General features: G+C 41.7%; 1 protein-coding gene across 3 annotated transcripts in view; it reads left to right on the top strand.

Moving 5' to 3' along the window:
• The first annotated feature begins 5,476 nt into the window (after nt 1-5,476).
• INPP5F (inositol polyphosphate-5-phosphatase F) overlaps nt 5,477-22,936 on the top strand; it is a 92,013-nt gene continuing 74,553 nt past the window's right edge. For 2 of the 3 annotated variants that reach the window (XM_069567310.1, XM_069567311.1), the window contains exon 1: nt 5,477-6,044. In XM_069567310.1, the coding sequence (XP_069423411.1) occupies nt 5,948-6,044 (97 nt within the window). In that variant the 5' untranslated portion in view covers nt 5,477-5,947. The remainder of the gene's footprint in view (nt 6,045-22,936) is intronic. The other variant, XR_011252091.1, reaches the window with a different exon arrangement.

Raw genomic sequence — 22,936 nt, forward strand, 5'->3', positions numbered from 1 at the left:
ATAAAATTGCTTATGGGCCATGATTTTTTTCCCATCCAAAATAAAAATAGTTTTACAGAATCCCAAGGGAGAAATAGCCCCATGCACAAATGATGGCATAGACTTGTTAGTGTCTGAGTGTCCCCAGCCTGTCCCCTTTTTCCTACAGCTGGAGAGCCAGCCAGTTTAGCCTTCTATTTTCCCCCCTTCTCCCACCCTCCAAGGAGGGCCAGACCTTTCTATGGGAAATAAGCCTGAGTCACCATGCCAGCATGCTCAGTTGCTCAGTCATGTCCTACTCTTTGCAAGCCCACAGACTGTGTAGTCCGTCAGGCTCCTCCATCCATGGAATTCTCCAGGCAAGAAGAGTGGGTTCCCATTCCCTTCTCCAGGGTATTGTCCTGACCCAGGGATCGAACCCAAGTTGCCTGTGTTTCAGGCAGATTCTTTACCATCTGAGCAGCAGGGAAGACATGGGCCTCATTAAAAACATTACCTTGGAGACTCTGTAAATCACATTGTATTATTCGCTGTCCCCACTCTCCAACCCTACATACCCCTCACTCCCTACGCTCATCCAGTCGGGAGAAGCCCAAAACACCTTTCCCCCAACACACACCCCTGTGTTTCTGCAGGGTCTTTGAAGAACTGATGTAAAATTCAGGGTAAAGAATGGAGTAGTATTAGGAAAATCCAAACCCTCAATTTCCTTGTCAGTAGTGCTACTCTCATGAAAAGGTGAAACACTGTGAACGATTATTATTTAACCAGCAGAAGAAACAATGGGTTGAAAATGCACTGGGCAGCTTTTCCAAACATGTACCAAATTTCTACAGTCTACAGTCCATGGGGTGGCAAAGAGTCGGACACGACTGAGCGACTAAGTGCACACACACAGTTCCACCTCTATCCCACCCCCAGCCCTGTCGCCATTGCTTTCCCATGCAGCACAAAGACTTCTCTGAAAAACCTTTAAAATGACTAACAGAAGGCATTATTGACAGTTGTTACTGATTTACAATGGTAAAAGCCCCAACAGGCCATCAGCTTGAGAATTACAATTGGCAGAGGATGGACAAGCCACAGCTATTGCTGTGGTTTAAGAAAAGGTGCTAAAGGAAAAACTCTTCCTTATATTCTATTTAAAAGTGGATACAGGGCAGAAAAATGGCTTATATACTTAACTATAGCTCACTTTGACAGCATTTAAGGTGTTAGGAAAACTCAAAAATATTAAGTAGCGTGTGTAGAATAAAAAGAGCTATACCCTGGATTCCTGACTTGTCAAGGCAAAAGGTTCTAAATCCTTAGGTAATAAGTTACCTAAAAATATGTTTTTGTGTGCGGTGGAAGAGTGTGTTTTAGATACACACATATTTAACTCTATTTTAATTTGAGGCATTAAAAACACATTTTAAAAAATCAAAAGAATATACAGAAATATAAAGTGAAAATTGTTTCTATTCTCCTTTAGGCCATTCCTGAGTGTCCGCCCCCCCCCACCAACCCCTATTCCCATTCCTCAGAGGTAATCACACTTCCTGTGTTTTGTTTCAGAAATGTCCTGGGCTTATAAAAACATAATATCTCTTCCACTCTCCCTATTAAAAGCCCAAATGGGATACATTCAAGTCTCTCTGCAACTTGGACCTTTTCTATTTAACAGTATCCTTTTTTTTTAAATTAGCTTATTTAGAAGTCTCTAATTTTTAAGCTATTTTTAAAATTGAAAAATAAATGCATAACAGAGAGGAAGTGAGAGACAGCCGTTTTTGGACAAATATGAAATTATCACTGTAAAAGGCTAATTATCTTTCCTCTGGAAGGAGAAAGATGAGATACAGAAAACACATTTCATTCCCCCCGCCCCAACTCTTCTCTCTCTCTCTGTCTCTCTCACACACACACACACACACACACACCCATGCAAAAGCAGCATCACTGGTTTAAACAATAATGTGGGTCCTTGACAAGTCTGTCAGACTGTGCAACTAAAAAGCCAGAACTTATTAACCCCCAGAGTATAACAATGGAGGAGAGATGATCTTCTCTATTAAACAAAAGTATCTCTCATTTAGACCAATGTTAACTGTTTCCAGAGGGACTTCAGACTTTCTTCCGGTGCTTCTCAAATGAACAATATTCAGTTCAGTCACTCAGTCATGTCCGACTCTTTGCGACCCCATGAATTGCAGCATGCCAGGCCTCCCTGTCCATCACTAATTCCCGGAGTTCACTCAAACTCATGTCTATTGTATCTGTGATGCCATCCAGCCATTTCATCCTGGGTCGTCCCCTTCTCCTCCTGCCCCCAGTCCCTCCCAGCATCAAAATCTTTCGCAATGAGTCAACTCTTCACATGAGGTGGCCAAAGTATTGGAGTTTCAGCTTTAGCATCAGTCCTTCCAATGAACACCCAGGACTGATCTCCTTTAGGATGGACTGGTTGGATCTCCTTGCAGTCCAAGGGACTCTCAAGAGTCTTCTCCAACACCAAAGTTCAAAAGCATCAATTCTTCGGGACTCAGCTTTCTTTACAGTCCAACTCTCACATCCGTACATGACCACTGGAAAAACCATAGCCTTGACTAGATGGACCTTTGTTGGTAAGATAATGTCTCTGCTTTTGAATATGCTATCTAGGTTGGTCGTAACTTTCCTTCCAAGGAGTAAGCGTCTTTTATTACATATGTTAAAGTTCCAAAATGGTTGTTACAATTTCCAGTTGTCCTTCATAAAGTTATGGGAGGAGATACGGCAATCAAATCCAGGAAACATTGGTGATGATTGGTTAAATGTGAAAACTTGGCTTGTGAGTATCTTAGCTCTTAATGGTCCCAACTGTTGACTAAAGAAATCAGCAGTCTCCTGGCAGGCAGAATATACATTAAAAAATATATATATCTTCTCTGGAAGATTTCTCATGTACAAATAAGACTGAAGAATGTTCTTGTAGACAAACAGCATACAAGACTGTAGACAAGTAGACAGAAGATGACGTTAAAAGCCAAGTTTCACCATAGGACACTAGACTCTAATGAGAACCCTAAATGTGAGAATGAAAGACAAATCAATAATCAGAGTTGAGTCATTTATTATTTGTGTAAGTTTAACTATGTGGACTCATGTCCTCACATTCACTGATTTTAAGGCTGGAAGAACACTCAGTGATCATCTCTTTTAAAAAATAAGGAAACTGACGCTATAATACAGAACAGGCTAGAACCTAACTTCCTAGTGGACGTACTTAAATTAGTATAAATGTATGATACATGTAAAGATAATATACATGATGGTCATTCATGTTTAAAAAACAGCATCACATGAACCTTCTACCATCAACCGGGTGGCATCCTTCAAGGGCAGGAAGGGCTTGAATTAGGAAGTTGGAGGAGAGTGATGAAGGATGGGGAGACCAGCCAGATCTGGTAGAGTTGGGAGCACCTGGCAGGTAAGCAGTATCCGAAGTTCAGGAAGTCTCTAGTGGACAAAGCAAGGCATCTGTGGCCGGAAACTGAGGGACAACACGAGAGACACAGTGTTTACTCTTTCCACTCACTCTGCTTGGCCAGGCCCTGCTACCAGGCCCAGGATCCAGGCCCAGGCTCCAGCTACTCCAAAGGCAAGCATGCTTTCAGAGTGAGAAGAGAGCCATGTGCATCTGCGTCAGATAGATTCCTGGAGTATCTTCAGCGTCTCTCTCTCTTAAGGGCTCTGCTTGTTAAACCTGGATTTACATACAGGTCATAAACCCCACTCCTGGGTATTAGTTGATGACTGACAGGTGTGTTCTACTAAGCTACTGTCAGGAAGATTTTTCCAATTAATTTCACTTAAAACTGGTGCTTAATCCTGGCTACACATCGGAATAGTCTGGGGAGCTTAGAGAAAGAAAATACTGCTGCCAGAGCCCATCTCAACTAAATTCTGCTTTAATTGTTCTGAGATCTATTGGTAAATTTGAAAAACTCCTTAGGTGATTCTAATAAGTAGCCAGCGCTGGAATCACTGATTTAAAACATCAGGGAAAGTTTCAATCAACTAATCAGTTAACTCAAAATGGTTACAGTAGCATTATTTTCTTAACATCTGGCAATATGAGTAAAAAATAATGAAGTAATTTGCAGAACATCCTGTCTTCATAAGACTTTCTCACTATTCCTTGTTGCTAAGGAAAGTCAACATATGACTGAATTCAATAATAAATCTGACACTGATGGTTCCACCGAATCTTCACCATCTTACTGCCATTAACTTCTTTGTCAACTCACCTCATTTGCCATAGTAATCACTCCTTTTGACCTGCAGGCTGAGCTGTTTGGGCAGTCCAAAAGACATAGTACTTATCAGAGATTCCAGGAGAGTTTGTCATCCTGGGACTTTCTGTGCTATGAAAATTCAACAGAGAAATCAGTGTGGACTGGAATAATTAGTAATCTGGAACTCCTTTCTACTTTTGGGCCCTCTCACTTTTATCTAGCAGAAAGTTAAAAGAATTGCCTTTCTCTTCTACCTTTAGTTTGTTTTACTTATTTTTTCCTTCTTCCTTTCTAAGGCGTTAGAAAAGGCAGGAGATAGGCCTAGAAAGACTCACTGACTCATAAAACTGTCTTAGTTCAGCACCATCTGAGACCAAGACGCCTTCCCAAGATCACACAGCTAGATCACCCCTAGAGTGGGACATGGAACTGGGGACCTGACTCCTAAGCCCCATTCTGTTCAATACACCACCTGGCCTTTCAAGAGAGATCAAAGATACTTGGGAGGGCCTCCATCTTTCACAAGATGTTCTCCAGACATCTCATCCTTGTCAAAATAGACCCCTTTTACTTCCTTGACATTGTCTTCTCACATGCATCCTTCTTAATTTGGGACATGATAGCTTATGAACTTTGCTCTCTTCAGCCTTAGTTATTAGAGCCCTGTGCAGTATTCGTGCCTGGAGAATCCCAGGGACAGAGGAGCCTGGTAGGCTGCCGTCTATGGGGTCGCAGAGAGTCGGACACGACTGAAGCGACTTAGCAGCAGCAGCAGCTAATACTTAATTTCTATTGTTACATGCTTGTTGATTTGCATTTATTGAATGTTTGCTGTTGTCAAATGTCACAAGGTTCTAAGAGGAAATTCCAAAAGAGAAGACGCTCCCGCTCGGAGGAGGACAGTCTGGTTCTGGATAGACCCCTGCAGCCAGCCCCATGGGTCGCATTTCCCAGCTCTCCCAAGTCTGGGTCTCTGCGGGCAGCTCAGGCCCGGGAACGAGGGGATTTCAGGCTGTATTTGGGGACTCGGCCTGGCTTTTCTCAGAGCTGGTGAAAGTAACAACCTGCCAGCATAGGAAGGAGAGGAGGTCCCAGGAGAGGGCTTCTGCCCCAAAGGCCGCAGAGCAGCTGCGCCGCCAGACTCAACCAGACCCGGGGTTCTGACCGTATCAACCCGGGGAGGGAAGGAGGGCCCGCCAGGGGCGGGGCTTGAGAGGAGCTGTAGGAGGAGGAGGCTGGCCGGAGGGGAGAGAAGAGGCAGGAGGAAGAGCCTCGAGGGAGGAACCAGGAGGAGAAAGCCAGAAGAAGCCAGTGAAGAAGGCCGCGGGAAAGGGCAGCAAGAGGAACCGAAAGTGCACTAGGCGAAATGGGCGGGGAGGAAACGGGGAGGGGGCGGAGCCTGGGGAAGTCGGGGGAGTGGCCGGGAAGGGGGGGCAAGGAGGAGCCAAGGGAGGTGCCGGGGGCGGGGCCGGGAGAGGGGCGGAGCCGAGGAGAGGCCTCCAAGGCCGCCGCCGCTGCCGCCGCCGTCGCCGCCGCTGGGGCGAGTTCTCCTCCCGCAGGTCGGGCAGCAGGGGCGCTTCCTCAGCCGCAGCTCCCTGAAGCGCGGTCTCAGGCGGCCCCGGCCGACGAGGACTGCCCGCGCGAGCCGCCGCCGCCGAGCCGCGGGCGCACCCAAGCCGCCGCCGCCTCCCTCGGCGGCTGGGGCCGGCATGGAGCTCTTCCAAGCTAAGGACCACTACATCCTGCAGCAGGGCGAGCGCGCGCTGTGGTGCAGCCGCCGCGACGGCGGCCTCCAGCTCCGACCGGGTGAGGCTGGCGGCGGGGGGCGGGGGTCGCCCTGGGCGGGTCGGGGGGACCGGTGAGGGGGCGCGGCCGGGCCCCTCAGCCGGAGGCTGCGGATCGGGCGCCGCCTGCGGCCGTGGCGGGCGGGGCGGGCGCGAGCGAGGGCGCGAGATCTGTCATTATTTCCTGAGGGGAGGGAGCGCTCGCCGGGCCCCTTGCCCCTCCGCAGGGACAAAGGGCTGGCGACCCTCGTCCCTGCGAGCACGCTTCCGCGTCGAGATCCGCTCCGCTGCCCGGGGAGAGGGGAACCTGGGTCGAGGTGCCCGCAGTCGGGGTCGGGCCGGCGCCCACCAGAAAGTTCTGGCGAGGTGCGCCTGGCCTTAAAGGCCGCCTCTTCTCTGGAGTGCCCTCTGACCCTCCTTCCGGGCAAGTTCTGGGTTCGAATCCTGGTCGCGCCAGTTTCCGTAGAAAGTCCTGCTTGAGCTTCAGTCCCTGTTGACATCTGTGTGTTTCTGGTCCCTTATTATAGGCATGGCTTCATTCTGATTACCTCATAAGCACTCGATTTACAGCACCTTAAAAAATTTTTTTTAGTATTAGAATTAACCTGCAGTGTTCAACTTTTAATGTTTATGTGTGACTCAATATTGTGCGACACAGTCTCGTAGGTCTGTGTTTGGGTGTCGTGTAAGCTATCATGAGATGCCTCACTCTACAACATTAGTTTGCGTTAGGAAAACTAGATCACAGTGGTGAGTTAAGCAGGACAGTCCCTGCCCTCAGAGAGCTGACAGTCCAGGGGGCGGTTCTCTGGAGGGGCTCGGTAGCCTCTCCCCGTCAAGGGTGCCGGTCCTTTTCCCTATCACCGCAGAGATCTTCCCTTTTAGGAGATGTGAGAGAATAGAGTTCTTTAAGGAAATCGCGAGAACATTTCGAGTTTACCTGTAATTCTTGTGTGTAATCTAGACAAAGAATTACGTGGTATGAATTGGACAATATGAAAGGTACAAATCAACCTTTTGTATATATCATAGCAGTTACCATATATAGGAGGGTTTCCAAGGATTTGATCCCTTAATATATTATTCCCAATCCTCACAACAACCTTACCAGGCAGGTGGTGGTATCTTCATTTTCAAGTGAGGAGACAGGTTTGAAAGGTTGAGTAACTTGCTGGAGGTCACAGAGAGGAGAATTGGCCCCTAAGACACTTGCTGACCGGTTCTACTACTTGCCTTGGAAGCTCTGGTGGTTGATTTGCTAGAGCAGTGAAGGAGAACTTAGTCGTCGTTTTTTTCCCCCCCCCTAGATTTGGGGTGTTTTCTTGCTATTACATTTCCTCTATTCAGAATGGAAGAGAAACTACTGCACCCGGATAAGGTTCTTGATAATCTTGAGACAGATGGTGTTGTAGATAGGCTAATTTTGGCCAGTCTCCAGTCATTCTTTTCTGTTTTTCCTGATTTGATCATTTGCCCGGTCTTTCCCCCCACCCCGCCCCCAATGTTTGGGGAAGGCTTCAAGTGCAAACTGAGGGAAGGTAGATTGCAAAATTCCCTAGGCTGCCAAAGAGCCAGCTCTTTGGATTCTAAGGGCTTAAAATTAACTATTTCAGCTGGATAGAACTTGACATCATCTTTAACTCACTGGCAGAACACTTCTGCACTTCATTTCCTCAGCTGTAAAATGAGGGTTTGACTTTTTTGGTCTTTGTACATAATGAAACGTTTTTGAAACAATGCCAGTTTAAGTGTTTGTTCGGTGTACCTCTCTGAGGACAAGAATAGCCGTGTTTCGTGGAAAACACTCAGGAAATCTCTAGGTCACTTGTGTGTCAGTATGGCTTCCCTGGCTCAGAGGTTAAGGCATCTGCCTTCAATGCTGGAGACCCGGGTTTGATCCCTGGGTCGGGAACATCCCCTGGAGAAGGAAATGGCAACCCACTCCAGTATTCTTGCCTGGAGAATCCCATGGACGGAGGAGCCTGGTTGGCTGTAGTCCACGGGGTTGCAAAGAGTTGGACACGACTGAGCGACTTCACTCACTCACTCACTTATAGTGAATTGAGGCAGATATAAGTAGGGGTGGGCGTGGTTGTCTCCCTTTCTAGGGCTACTCTCTCCTTTTCTCTCAGCCCCTAAGATTTATAGAGATGAACCAGGATGGTGGAATTACATGAAAGGAGGTAAGTCCTCTAAATAGATGACTTTAAGTGAATTATTTGTCATTCTGTTTGGTTTGTGTTCATTTCTTGTACACAGAAACCTGTCCAGTCCTAATAGCTTTAGAGATAAGTTGCTCCCCTCAAGTGAAGTAAGTCAGCCCTCTTCCAGGGCTTCCCTGGTGGTTCAGACGGTAAAGAATCTGCCCCCAGTGTGGGAAACCTGAGTTCGATCCCTGGGTCCGGAAGATCCCACAGAGAAGGAAATGGCTTCCCACTCCATTATTCTTGCCTGGAGAATCCCATGGACAGAGGAGCCTGGCGGGCTACAGTCCATGGGATTGCAGAGTCGGACACGATTGAGTGACAAATGCTGATACTGATTAGGGATAAGTTGTTCCCCTCAAGTGAAGTAAGTCAACTCTTACAGGGTGCTGGCTAGTAGCTTACCTTTCTAGTGGAAGAATACTTAAACCCATACTTCTGAGCTGAGGAAGCTCAAATGGGCTATTGGCTTAAGACTTTAAGGAAACTTAAGGGAAACCTGGGCCTAGATTTTGAATTAAGCTATGTAATTTGAATTACCATTTATGTATCCAAAGTCCCTATCAGAAGGCAAATTAATTATTTTCTGAGTAAATTGGTTGTAGTCTTGGCAGTTAGGTTTATCTCACTTCTTAGGATATAGCCAACCGCAGACTAAAGTAGACCAAAAATACAGAGGAAGGAAGAGGCCATTATTTTTCAGAAAACCCTGTTTTGAACACCTTCAGGTGTTCAAGTACATATAGCGAGCAAATAAAGAACCTCATGCTCTTGACTTTAAATAGTTTATCCTATCTAGTACTCAAGAGACTTTCTAAAGAATGACCATAGAATAAATGAGCCAACTCATTGGAAAAGACCCTGATGCTGGGAAAGAGTGAAGGCAAAAGGAGATGGGGTCGGCAGAGGATAAGATAGTTGGATGGAAGCACTGACTCAATGGACATGAGTTTGAGCAAACTCTGGGAGATAGTGGAGGACAGAGGAGCCTAGTGTGTTGCAAAGAGTTGGACATGACTTAGTAACTGTACCACAACTACTAAATGGAATAATGGCTTTTTAATTGTTATCAGATCTCTGTACACTAACTTAAAATTCTCCATTTTATTGGATCATTTCCCTCTGCTTTTACAGCCAGTTTTGCTGTTGTTTGTAATTAAAGCATTTACGATCTTTCATAGTTTCTTATTGATTATTCACCTGAATATATTACTAGCCAGCTCCCTTTTGTTTCTAAAGGGCAGTATCATAAAACCAAAAGAGCCTGTGAACATTGTGATTTTTATGTTTGTGGCTATTGAACAACCTGAAACAATATTCTTTTCTAGTGGTATCAGATGGATCGTTATTGATATGTAAGGTTAAAATGACCATTTCCTTAGCTTCGAATGCTTGTTACTTTTGGTCTCTTTTCCTTATTTTGTAAGATCCAGTTTGGATGCCACCCCTTCTCTGTGCTCACCACACTCTGCATTCCTGGGGCAGAATTATTGGTCACCTTTTTGTGTTTCCAGGTGTTTCATACACTTGGTACACATTTTGTTTGTAGCTCTTCCTGCTTCGTATAAAAATAGTTTTCTTACTTCTTCCCCAGTGGACAGAGCATTCCTCAAGCGAGGACTTTATTCTGCTTATCTTGGTATCTCTGAGCTTGAGTGTTGGACACAGAAGGCGTTTTTGGTTGAGTTGAACTGAATTAAGTCCGGGTTTTCTCTCAGTAATATCATTGTCATAAATATAGGATATTGTGTTATACTCACTCATTTCAGGGCCTATTTTGAATATCTTCTAACTGGGGTGGAAAATCTGTCCAGCTGAATAAGGAAATAAATGTGAGGAAAGATGCATTTCCACTTGTGATGTTTTTCTGATTTAACGACACTTAAAAAAATTCTTTGTGATGGTATTTCTTATTTTCTTTAATGTTGCTTACATTTTTTCTTCTAAAGAGTTGAATATTTTTTCTGGTGTTTCCATTCTTTTAAGGATAATGCATAGTCTGGGATCATACTTAGAACTGCTTTTTGGGTTAGGGGCTTCCCTGGTGGCTCATGCAGTAGGAAATCTGAATTCTATTCCTGGGCCAGGAAGATCCCCTGAAGGGAATGGCTACCCACTCCAGTATTCTTGCCTTGAGGATTCTGCGGACAGAGGAGCCTGGCGGGCTACAATCCGTGGGGTCACAGAGAGTCAGAGATGACTGAGCGACTAACCCTTTCACTTTTTACTATGTCTCTCTCAGGGTAATGGCCACCAGAGGAAAGTATTTAGTTTTATTTTCAACCACAGAAAATGGTAAAGTACTGTGTAAACATTCAGTAATCTTCTGAGAGTGGAGTTTCACTATCTGAGAATAAGGGCTGTAATTTTAAAAAAAGCAATGTAATATAGTCCACCGTTGGGGAAGGGTGATATGGTCTTATCTCTTTAATCTTAAAATTGCTTCCACTTGTCCTTGTAGGTATTGTTCTGATAGACCAGTATTATATAAGTTACTGCTGTGTGTTGCTTCATTCTGAAACGAAGTGACCACAAAAAGATGGTAGAGCGTGTCATACACGTGACATTCACAGAGTGTGTAAACTAGAGATGAAACTGATAAATACCAGTGAACAGTTATTGGAGGGGATGCTAGTTATCTGTTAGAATGCACAGAAACATAAAAATGTGTTCGTGTTTTTCCTAGTTATTTTTTGATAATGAAATTATTTTTAATATGTCATGAAAACTTTTTTGAATGAGATTAGCTACAGAACTGACATCTAAATAGAACTTTTATCTCCTTTGCAAAATTTTATTTTATGAAACTGTTCAGTTAAGCATTTTGTGTTATATAGTATTTGAAAAAAATTTTAACTTTACCTTTTAAAAAAATCTTGTGTACTAAAACTTCACAAAGTACTGTGACAAAATATAATGGGGCATTTAAATTTAACAATTAGTTATTAAATATATTGTAAAAATCTTTTAAACCGTTGTTGTTGCTGTTGAATAACCAGTTTTTTCTAGTGTCTGTGGTTTTCAGTTTCTTTTAAAGCTTACCAGGTTTATACCTTGAAAACTTCTTACCCCATATTTTATATTTCTGACAGGCCAGCAGTTGGATTGAGATCTGTAAACTTATTTTATGAACATTTACTGTTACACATGCAAAGTAGAAAACACATCTTTCCAAAAACTTTCACCCTTTCTTTGGCTTAAAAAAAAAGTAGTCTTTGTAGGGTGAATGATGACAATTTTCAGAATCAAGTTTTACAGATAGAGGGAAGGTTTTGTGCATATTGTCTACTTTGTCAGCTAAGATTAATAGTAGATAATAATACTCTGAGACAACCTAGAGGGTTGGGAGGTGGGAGGGAGGTTCAAGAGTGAGGGGACATAGGTATACCTATGGCTGATTTGTGTTGATGTATGGCAGAAACCAACATAATATTGTAAAGCAATTATCCTTCAATTAAAAATAAATACATTAAAAATAGTAGCTAATAACAGTGGCTTTTATTTATTATTTTTGTGAACCAGACACTGTTCTAAGCCCTGTATGTGTCCTGTTTCATGTCATCCTCCCAATAAATCTTAGATTTTTCTAATTCTGATTTTACAGGGACAGAGAAGTAATTTGCCCAAGTTTAAAGAATACGAGGGAGAGCCAGACTTCCAACTCCATACTGACTCCAAAGCCAAGTTTTTCTCAATATTGACAAAAATGTTTTATAAACCTTTCTACCTTCTTGACCGCAAAGTTATAGGATTCATATATATATTTAATAATGTTTATTTATGGCTGTGCTGGGTTTTCATTACTGCGTGGGCTTTTCTCTAGGTGCACAAGCTTCAGTGATTGTGGCTCCTGGCCGCAGTCATTGTATTACCAGGGGCTTAGTTGCTCCGTGGCATGTGGAATCTTCATAGATCAGGGATGGAACCTGTGTCTCCCCTTCGTTGGGAGGCGGATTCTTTACCACTGAGCCACCAGGGAAGCCCTGGGATTTATATTTTTATGGGGAATATCTGAAACATATCTGTAATAACCATAACTCATTATCATGTAGTCTGTGTAGAGAATAAAATAGCCTCTCAAATGTCGAAGTATGCTCATTGAGGAAGGATCTATGGATCGATAGAATAAAAGACTGATAATGGGACTCCTGGCTCTTTGACATTTCACCTGTCCTGAGTCTTGTCTTGTAAACTAGTTTGTATAGTTACCGGGAATATTGTTTTTTTTAATAGATTGACTAGTTTTTCCAGTTAGGGTCAGTTTATCAGGTTTCTCAGGTTTCTTAGAACATTTGGGGGTTGGGGAGGGAATAGAGAGAGGGAAGATCTTGAAGCAGAAACACTGATAAGTACTGGATGGGAACTATTTCACCTGGTGATGAGCAACCTGAAGCCTTCCCAGTCTAGCTTTGTAAGAGTTCCAGATCCAGTTTCACAGACATCCTTTCAGAGCACATAAAGCAGAGAGGGAATGGAGGAGGAAAAGTCTTTAGGGCACCCGCCTCCGAAAAGGGGAGGGACTTTCATAGCATCACTGATTCCGAGATGCTTGTGTTCTGACCAGGTCATGACAGCAGAGACCAGCACTTGCCAAAGGCTGGCTTCAGAGGAGAGGCAGCATGCAGGCCTTTAGGGCAGAGCATGAAGGTGTCAGGAACCAGGGTGCCCAGAGAGCTTGGTCTTTCCAGAACGTGACTACATTGGTGCTGTTCCAGGATGTCCAGCCATATGGCTTCCCTTGTCCCACCTGGGCAGCCTGACTCAGCCCACTCAGGGAGAGGGAGGTGGAGATTCATTACTGTGTCCCTCCACGTGGCCCACTGCTGGTCTTCTGTAAAAATGGTAGGAATGAATTGAAGTAAGTCTGGTTTCTGGTTGACCCCATGTATCTTGAGCAGCAAAGAGGTTGTTGTGAGGATTAAATAGAGAACAGAAGAACAGAGGACTAAAATGCTGCTGTCTTAACCAGCTTTTTAAAAGATGCTAGTCTCTCATCATTTTATTCAGGAAAGGGAGGAATCTGAATTTTAGTTCTGTGGGATTCAACAGATCTTTTTTGTTTTTAAATGAAAATAAATGAGACACAAAGACATTTTTTATTTTTCTCTAGCTGGCCCTATGTCAAAAAAATTGCTGGTTGCTGATTTTGGTTTTTATGATTTATGACAAAATTAGCTAATGTATTTGCAGATAGATACAAGGCTATTGGAAAATCAAACTAATTTGGGTATAGTATTGATTGAGTGTATTCTGAGAGCCGTAGTCTAACCTTGGTGTGGTTTTCTGAGGATTTAAATGTATTAGGTCTTTAAGAGCTGTATTATTATCTCTTTGTACACCTTATTGTAAGCTGTACTATTCCTGTTCATATGTTTTAAGATATAACCTTTTAAAATCTAGCAAACACAAGTCTAAGAAGTAACAGCAATGTTTAAGAAAGTGAAAATCACTCAGTTGTGTCTGACTGTTTGTGACCGCATAGACTGTAGCCTACCAGGCTCCTCTGTCCATAGAATTCTCCAGGCAAGAACACTGGAGTGGGTTGCCATTTCCTTTTCCAACAATGTCTTAGAATCTCTAACAAATAACTCTTTAGCTGGGTTAAGTCATAATCTTATGTGTCAGCTGACCATAATTGAGCTGAGAATGTTTGAATTAGATTATGTTTACCAAAATAGAGAAATAATACATTAGTTTATTATCAGTAGTTGTTGATAATACATTAAGTAATATTTAAGTAGTATTTAAAAGGTGAGGGTTAACACTGAACATTTAGCATTATAGTACTATCACAACACATAGTGGTAGTATCTTAATTAAATCCCATGCTCTGTTAAGATGACTCATTTTCTGGTTGCTGTGAGACCCTTAAAAGAACTGCTCTCATTCACAAAAAAAGCATCCTCTCCTGCCAGCTTTCTTTGAGGCTGGTTGAAGGAAGTACAGGTTGATTTTAGGTCAGTATTCCATGTGTTTTCTTTTAAGTTACCTCATTTTAATTGCAGATTCTTTCAAATTTAACCTTGAATTTCTTTAGCTTTATAGTGGGATATATAAAAATACAAAGTGCATTATTTTATCTTTATGAAAATTTATGAATCTTATTCTTTGAAACCACATTTTTACTTATACTGAACTTCAAATTCCAGTTTCGGCAATGGTCAACATACGTAATTTGAAATAGTCCTAACATCTAACTGAAATGTTGGGGCATTTTAAATATGCTACAGTGCTCTTAATTTTAGTAGTTTGCGTGTATAATATTAATGATGCTTCATGTATAATATTAATGATGCTTCATGGTGTCATTCATACATTGTTTTTATGGCAGATATAAACATTCTTCTCCCCATTTCCAGCGTAATAGCCCTCCCCTCCCCCAGGGAACAGTTGTGGTGGGCAGACCAAAGAATTTGGCAGAGTTTCTAATTTGCTACTCTCTCTCTGGGCACTTGTTTTTCTTGACTTCCAGGATTCATCTCCTGTAGCTGTATTTATCCCCCTTTGCATCTTTCAAATACTCCCCACTCCAACAACTAACTTAGTATTCTATTTTGTTCTCCTTCCAAATTATATTAAGTCTGAAATTCTGTGAAGTCATTTACTTATTTCAGCAAATCTTTATTGAAGATCTGACTGCTAGGTGTTGTGCCTGTATAAAAAGTTGGATAAAACACTCTCTCTGCCCTAGCCCAGGTAGTGGTCCAACAAGAGAAAGCCATACATGGTATTATAGAGTGACAGAATCCCTTGGACTGCAAGAAGATCAAATCAGTCAATCCTAAAGGAAATTATCCCTGAATATTCATTGGAAGGACTGATGCTGAAGCTGAAACTCTGATACTTGGGCCACCTGATGCCCAAGAACTGACTCTTTGGAAAAGACCCTGATGCTGGGAAAGATTGAAGGCAGGAGGAGAAGGGGACGACAGAGGATGAGATGGTTGGATGGCATCACCAACTTGATGGACATGAGTTTGAGCAAGCTCTGGGAGTTGGTGATGGACAGAGAAGCCTGGTGTGCTGCTGTCCATGGGATCGCAAAGAGTCAGACACCACTGAGCGACTGAATTGAGCTGACTCAGAGTGACAGATACTGTGATAGAGCTGAGTTCAGTGGAAGATTTTAACTGGGTCTTGACATTCAAAGCCTCTGCTTTTTTCTAAGATAATGAAAATGTATTTTTCTCCCTAATAAAGAAATGGGAAGAAGGGAGTTCTTTGATTCCATGAAGTTCCTTCCAGCTGTAAATAGTCTGTGATTGTTTCTTATCTAAGAGTAGACAGTCTTGAAAGAAACTGTCTATGTGACTGGTGAACTTTAATGGTTTTTTTTTGCCTTGCCAGAAATAACTTTGTATGCACAGTGCCTTGGTTCTAACTAAGTACTCAGAAAAAAAAAAAAAAATTATGGGGATGAATAGTGCCTAACTGGCCAGACTGAAATAGTACAGGTTCTCCCCTGCACTCCCACCCCCACAGAGCACTCTGCTGCGGCCCCTGCTTGATCTAGAAGCGGTTCTTGATTTGAGGCCAATTAAAATAGACCTGATGGTGTGTTTGAAGGTAGAGCTTTTTGGTGGTAAGGACCTATGGTATCAGAATGACTATACAGACAGTCCTAGATGGAAGAGAATAAGTTTTGAACAGTTTCTGGGGAAAGCTAGGAAGTTATTTAAACACCGACAGAGACAAAGGTTACTGTCAGAATGCTAATTTTATGCTATTTTAATCTGTTACCAGCTCTAAAATGAGCTAAGGAAAATACCAATTGTTAGCTCCCCTATGCTCTTATTTAGCTCTCAAATCCTACTTCTGAATGTCATATTGCCCTGAAGAACAGTTTTTGGGAGAGCAGAGGTCAGGAGTGCATCGCACTGCCATGTTTCTTGGGTGATGCCTTATGAATTTGTTATCCAAAGGTTTAGCTAAGCCTTCTTTGGACTGGTTATATTTTCAGTTTCCTAAGGTAATGAGTTGGGAAAGTTGTCATTTAAGTTTGTACTTCCCTTCATTTATTTTCAAACTGTGTCTTTTCAATCTCTGTGCCCTATACTATTATTCTGAATGTACTGTAAAGACCGCATCTTTTATAATCTTATATATATTCATCAGATCCTCTCAGGACCTAAGTCTTTTACTTTAGTTGTCCTCTGCCCTTTTTTTTGGAGTTGCACCGGGTCTTTCTTGAGATGTGACAGTTAGAACTTTATACTTCAAATAGAGAATCATAACAATTTTTAGTTTGGATAGAGTTTTAAAAAATTTTTTCAACTATTTTTACTTATTTATTTGACTGCCCCAAGTCTTAGTTGAAGCATATGGGATCTTGTTCCCTGACCAGGGATCAAACCCTGGGCCCCCTGCATTGGGAGCATGGAATCTTAGCCGCTGGACCACCAGGGAAATCCCCCTAAAAAAGCAATTTTTTATTGAAGTATAGTTGATTGACAATGTTATGTTAATTTCTATGGTGTAGCAAAGTGACTCAGTTCTACATATATATTCTTTTTTTATATTCTTTTCCATTATAGTTTATCACAAGATATTGCATATGATTCCTATGCTGTACGATAGGACCTTGATGTTTCTCTATCTTGTATATATCCTAGTTTGATGCCAGGTTGAGAAGATCCCCTGGAGGAGGGCATGGAAACTCTCTCCAGTATTCTTGGCTGGAGAATCTCAGGGACAGAGGAGCCTGGCGGGCTACAGTCCATAGGGTCACACAGAGCTGGACATGACTGAAGCAACTTAGCAGGAACACATGTGTGCATGTATTAGTTTACATTTGCTAATTCCAAACTCCTAATGCTTCCTTTTTCCACCCCTCCTCTGGCAACCACAAGTCTTTTCCTCTGTGTTGGAGTCTATTTCTGTTTCATAGATTTGTTTATTTGTGTTGTATTTTAGATTGCACATATAAGTGATATCATACGGTATTTGTATTCTCTTTCTCTTTCTGACTTACTTTGCTTAGTATGGTAATCTCTAGGTCCATCCATGTTGTAGTCCATGGTATTTGTGTATACATCACATCTTTTTTTTAACCACTCATCAGTTAATGGGCTTTCAGGTTGTCTCCATGTCTTGGGTATTGTAGATAGTGCTGCTGTGAGCATAGGGGTGCCTGTATCCCTTTGGATTATAGTTTTGTCAGGATATATGCCCAGGAGTGGCTTACTGGATCATATGGCAACTGTATTTTTAGTTTTTTGAGGAACCTCCATGTTCTTTTCTATAATAGTTGCACCAATTTCCATTCCAATCAACAGTGTAAGAGGGTTCTCTTTTCTCCATACCCTCTCCAACATTTGTTATTTGTAGACTTTTTAGTGATGGCCATTCTGACCTGTGTGAGGTGGTATACCTTCTTGTAGTTCTCTAATAATTAGTGATGTTAAGGATCTATTCACATGCCTGTTGGTCACCTGTATGTCTTCTTTGGAGATGTGCCTATTTAGAACTTTTGCCCCCCAAAACACTTCCAAATATCCTTCATGATCAAAACTTTGTAGCCCTGTTGCTGCACTGTAATTATTAATAAAGCCCTGTTTTAATGGAGAAGTCTAGAAATTCTTAGGATCCCTTTTCTAGGTATGTATCTCATCTTTTAACTGTTCTGAGTTTTTTTTTTTCTTTTTTCTTTTTCCCCTAGGGTTACTTTTTTAAATGTATTTTTTTTTATACTAGCTTAACCAGCTTTTGCCAGTTCATTGTATTATGAGCTCTTTCGGCAGTTTATGGTACTTAATTATATGAAAATAGTTCAAAGCTGTACATGGACAGGCATCATCTTTGAATCAGACTGGTAGGATAAAACTAAGCTACTAATGCAGAGTCCAACTAGTAGCCTATGATCAGTTTGACCTGTAATTCTCAACCTGGCTTACCTTAGAATCTTCTGGAAGAAATTTGCAAAATACCTATGCCTGGGCCGCACCCTGACCAACAGAGTCAGACTCTCCAGGTGTGGGGCCCAGGCATCAGTATTTATAAAGCTCCCAGATGATGACAATGATGGCCAAGGTCCAGGGCCACTCAGCTGGAGTTCACACTGGGAAAACAGTAGCTGTTAGAACTTTTAAATTGGATTAACTCTTTAGCTTGCTGAATGCTAGAAAATAATTACTGTTAGAGTTGAGAGAAATGTATATCAAATTTTGCATTTATAAGAAGGCAACTGAATCAAATTACTCCTTAACCTTTTCTTCTGGCCTAATTAAATTTTGAGAATTGAAGTATGGATAAGCTAACCACTGGACCTTCTAGTTCCACATTGTAGAACCCTTTCCCTCATCTGTTTGACTTTGGTGTTGGTAATTGCCTTTTCAGAGCAATAATACCTTTTGTCTTTAGCAGGAAATGAAACAGGTCAGATTATGTATGCATACCTTGGACCTTGTTCTTTTTTTTTTTGTTTTTTGACACAGGAGAAACTGCCTATAAACTTCAGCAGCTCTTCAAAGCCCAGGGTTGTTCTTGGGCTCAGAGAGCGACATCAGTTATGGCTCTTGGAATGAGTGACTCATACTCTCTGCAAGCACACAGTACTTAATCATTTGTTTTCTGTATACCAGGAAGAGGAGGGCATATGAAAATAGAAGCCATGTACTGCCAAATGGGATCTGAAATAAGAGTGGAAATGTTGACCTAATGGGTCAGACAACTTATGACAAAATACTTATGTTTGGGGGTGTATGTTCCTTTAATGATTTCATTAATTAAAATTTGGCATTATTTCCCAAACCCTCCGCTTTTGTAATTGGTAAGCAACTCTACTCTTTGCTAGATAATTTTGATAATCCTAAAATTTAAAACCTATTTGCAAACTTCAAATGTTTCTGTTTTGAAATTGTGTGCCACATTGGAATATGCCTTTCAAGGAAGGCTTAGAAGGCAGTACATTTGTTGGAGCAGATAAATTACCTGGCTATTCTTTGTGGAAGGACAAGCCCACTGGCCATTTTCACTGCCATTCCCATGCCTTCTGCCTCCAGAGTAACCATTAATAATGGTGACAGGGTGTCCATTAATAAGCATATGCTAAGTTACTGCATGCAATCCACGGGGTCAAAAAGAGTCGGATGCAACTGAACTGAAGTTACTACATATGCTTAGACCAATATGGTTTATTCTGGTCTTTATGTGAACACTCTGCTAGTGCTTTTATTTTTATTTCCTTAGTAACAGATTAAAAACTACACATATATTTTGAAGTATCTATTGTGTGTTAGACACTGTACCAGGCATAAAGTCATAGCAGCTCAAAAAGACACATTTAGCCTCCCTTCTTGTGCCAGTTACGTAGCCTGCTTCAGACCTTCCTCCACTGGCTTGTCTCTTGTCTCTTTATTGGTGTGAGAAACTTTGAGCACTTCTTAGAGATTTTAAGATAATTTAAAATTTCCCAAATTTTAGTTGTCTTTCATTGTGAGAAATCACTTATTACATTTATTGAAAGAGAAATGCTTTTATTATTAAAAATACCCACCTAGCAGAGATTTGTGTTTTGGGACTTTTCTCATTTTTTAATATTTATTTTAAACTGGAGGATAATTACTTTACAATGTTGGATTGATTTCTTTTGTACAGCAGTGTGAAGCAGGAGTTGACTCATTGGAAAAGACTCTGATGCTGGGAGGGATTAGGGGCAGGAGGAGAAGGGGACGACAGAGGATGAGATGGCTGGATGGCATCACCGGCTTGATGGACATGAGTTTGAGTGAACACCGGGTGCTGGTGATGGACAGGGAGGCCTGGTGTGCTGGGATTCCTGGGGTCGCAAAGAGTCAGACGCGACTGAGTGACTGAACTGAGCTGAACTGAGCCTCCCTCCCAGTCCCATCTCACCCTCTGTCGTTACAGAGCATCTTCCCACTGGCTGTCTGTTTTACACATGGTAATGTGTATATTTCAGTGGTACTGTCTTAGTTTGTTCCATCTTTTCCTCCCCTTACTGTGTCCAGAAGTCTGTTCTCTATATCCGTGTCCCTATTCCTGCCCTGCAAATAGATTCAGCAGTAACGTTTTTCTAGATTCTGTATATATTTATTTTCTCTCTTTCTGACTTACTTTACTCTGTATAACAGGGGTCTAGGTTCATCCACCTCAGTTTAGCTGACTAAAATTTATTCCTTTTATGGCTGAGTAATACTCTTTTGTATACATGTACCATAACTGCTTTATCCATTCATCTGTCGATGGACATATAGGTTGCTTCCATGTCCTGGCTATTGTAAATACTTATGCAATGAATGAACATTGGGGTACACATATATTTTAGAATTGTGGGTTTTTTTCAGAGTATATTCTCAGTAGTGGGATTGCTGGGTCATATGGTAGTTTTATACTTAGTTTAAGGAATATCCATACTATTCTCCATAGTGACTGTATCAATTTGCATTCCCACCCACAATGGTTCCCTTTTCTCCACATCCTCTCCAGCATTTATTGTTTGTAGTTTTTTTGATGATGGCCATTCTGTCCATTGTGAGATGATACTTCATTGTAGTTTTGATTTGCATTTCTCTAATCAAGAACAGTGTTAAGGGACTGTCTTTAAACGGTAAAAACTTAAGATGTCAGTCTTATTAAAAGTCAAAGACAATAAGCAATTGGTGGGAGAAGATTTCCAGTTCACTCTTTCATGCTTGTTCCTATTTACCTATTTCTCTGGTTCAGCTGCCCTTGAATGAGTGAGTCCCTGTTGTGTGTCAAACCCTGTGCTAGGCTGCAAGCATACATCCCATCCCTCCACAAACAACAGCCGTGTAATTGATCTGCTGCAACAAATGTATTTTTCCTAATCTTCTTTTGAAAAGTATATTCTGTAAACAAAATAGGTCTAGAATTAAATTGATAGGAAAATTGAGACTTGATAGTCTTCTTTTTGAGTCTTTAGGAGTCTTTTAATTGGTAAGTTGACATTTTACATTTATTATAATTAATAACAACACTGCCTCTTACTCATCTTTTCCATTTATTGTGCTTTTTCTCAGTTTTTTTTTTTTTGTTCTATCACCTTTTACTGTGTTCCACTGGGTAGTATGATTTTTATTTTATTTTGTTTTTGTTTTTTGGATGGTGTGAAATTTTTCAGATATCTTTCTGTTGCTGATTAGAAGTTACCCATCCTGTTTTTCATCCTTGTGTTTCTCAGAACTTCAGACCAGTACTTATTTTCACATATACAACTGAAGTCTACTGATGTCTGTAGCATATTAAAAAGCAGAGACAGTACTTTGCCAACAAAGGTCTGTCTAGTCAAAGCTATGGTTTTTCCAGTAGTCATGTGTGGATGTGAGAGTTGGACTATAAAAAAAGCTGAGCGCTGAAGAATTGGTACTTTTGAACTGTGGTGTTGGAAAAGACTCTTGAGAGTCCCTTGGACAGCAAGGAGATCCAACCAGTCCATCCTAAAGGAAATCAGTCCTGAATATTCATTGGAAGGACTGATGCTGAAGCTGAAACTCCAGTATTTTGGCCACCTGGTGGGAAGAACTAACCCACTGGAAAAGACCCTGATGCTGGGAAAGATTGAAGGCAGGAGGAGAAGGGGACAACAGAGGATGAGATGGTTGGATGGCATCACTGACTCAGTGGACATGGGTTTGAGTAAACTCCAGGAGTTGGTGATGGACAGGGAGGCCTGGCATGCTGCAGTCCATAGGGTTGCAAACAGTTGAACACGACTGAGTGACTGAACTGAACTGATGTCTGTGTCTTTTCCCAAGCAATATTTCAACCTCCATTTAGACTTTACCTCTTCTCGATTTTTCCTCTGCAGTGTAAGGGACTTCGGGGAGGGGAGGAAGCTTGCAGTCATGCTTGATTTGCCATTTGGACCTGAATTGGGTTGCTGGGACTGAGACTGCATGCCTAATTTTGAGCTGCGTCAGAGCCCGGTATCTGTTTCACATTCTGAAGAAACAGAATTTTGGGGGCATATATAAGCATTGAGATATTTCATAAAACCTTTATTACTCTCAGAAAGCCTTTAGGGATTATGGCCTTACCATAAATTTTAATGCAAAAAAAACATTATTGAAGTTGTTTTTTTAAATATCCTTTTCTTAAAAAAAAAAAAGCCATATGTAGACTCTTGATATAAAAATCTATAGAGAGATTTATTGAGTGGTAGGAACCTGGAATTTTAAATGCATATACATTTCCCAACTTGAAGTAAAAGTTATTGAACATTTATGTGCCAGACATTGTGCTGGGTACTTTCACACAATTCTTTCATTTAATCCTCATGAAAACCCTGTAAGTTAGATGGATTCCTGCTTACAAAAGAGGAACCTGAAGTTGAAAGAGGTTCTGAGACTACAGTAGAGCTAGTAGGACTTTCTCTCGGGACACGGAACGCAGATTGTAGAATCTCTGGACTCTCTCCAGCCTTTCATTTCCAGACTTGGAGCCAGGCCGCCCTTCTACACACGCCTGTCATTGGATCTCCGGCTTTAGGATTGCCCCTTTGGGTCCACTCTGTACATAGTGGCCCTAAAGTTCAATCTCACATGCAAATCTGCCCTCTCTGGAGGAAATGGCTCCTGAATTTACTATCTGTGGCCCTCCTGAGTTGGTCCCTGTTTGGTTTCTCAGCCTTATTCTTACAGCTTCCTGCCTTTTACCTTAGGGCCTTACCATACCAAACCATTTAGAGTCTTCATTGCATTCAGTAAATATGTGAGTGCCTGTTATGTAT

The sequence above is a fragment of the Ovis canadensis genome, chromosome 22 (assembly GCF_042477335.2).
Source record: "Ovis canadensis isolate MfBH-ARS-UI-01 breed Bighorn chromosome 22, ARS-UI_OviCan_v2, whole genome shotgun sequence".
Classification (NCBI taxonomy): domain Eukaryota; kingdom Metazoa; phylum Chordata; class Mammalia; order Artiodactyla; family Bovidae; genus Ovis; species Ovis canadensis.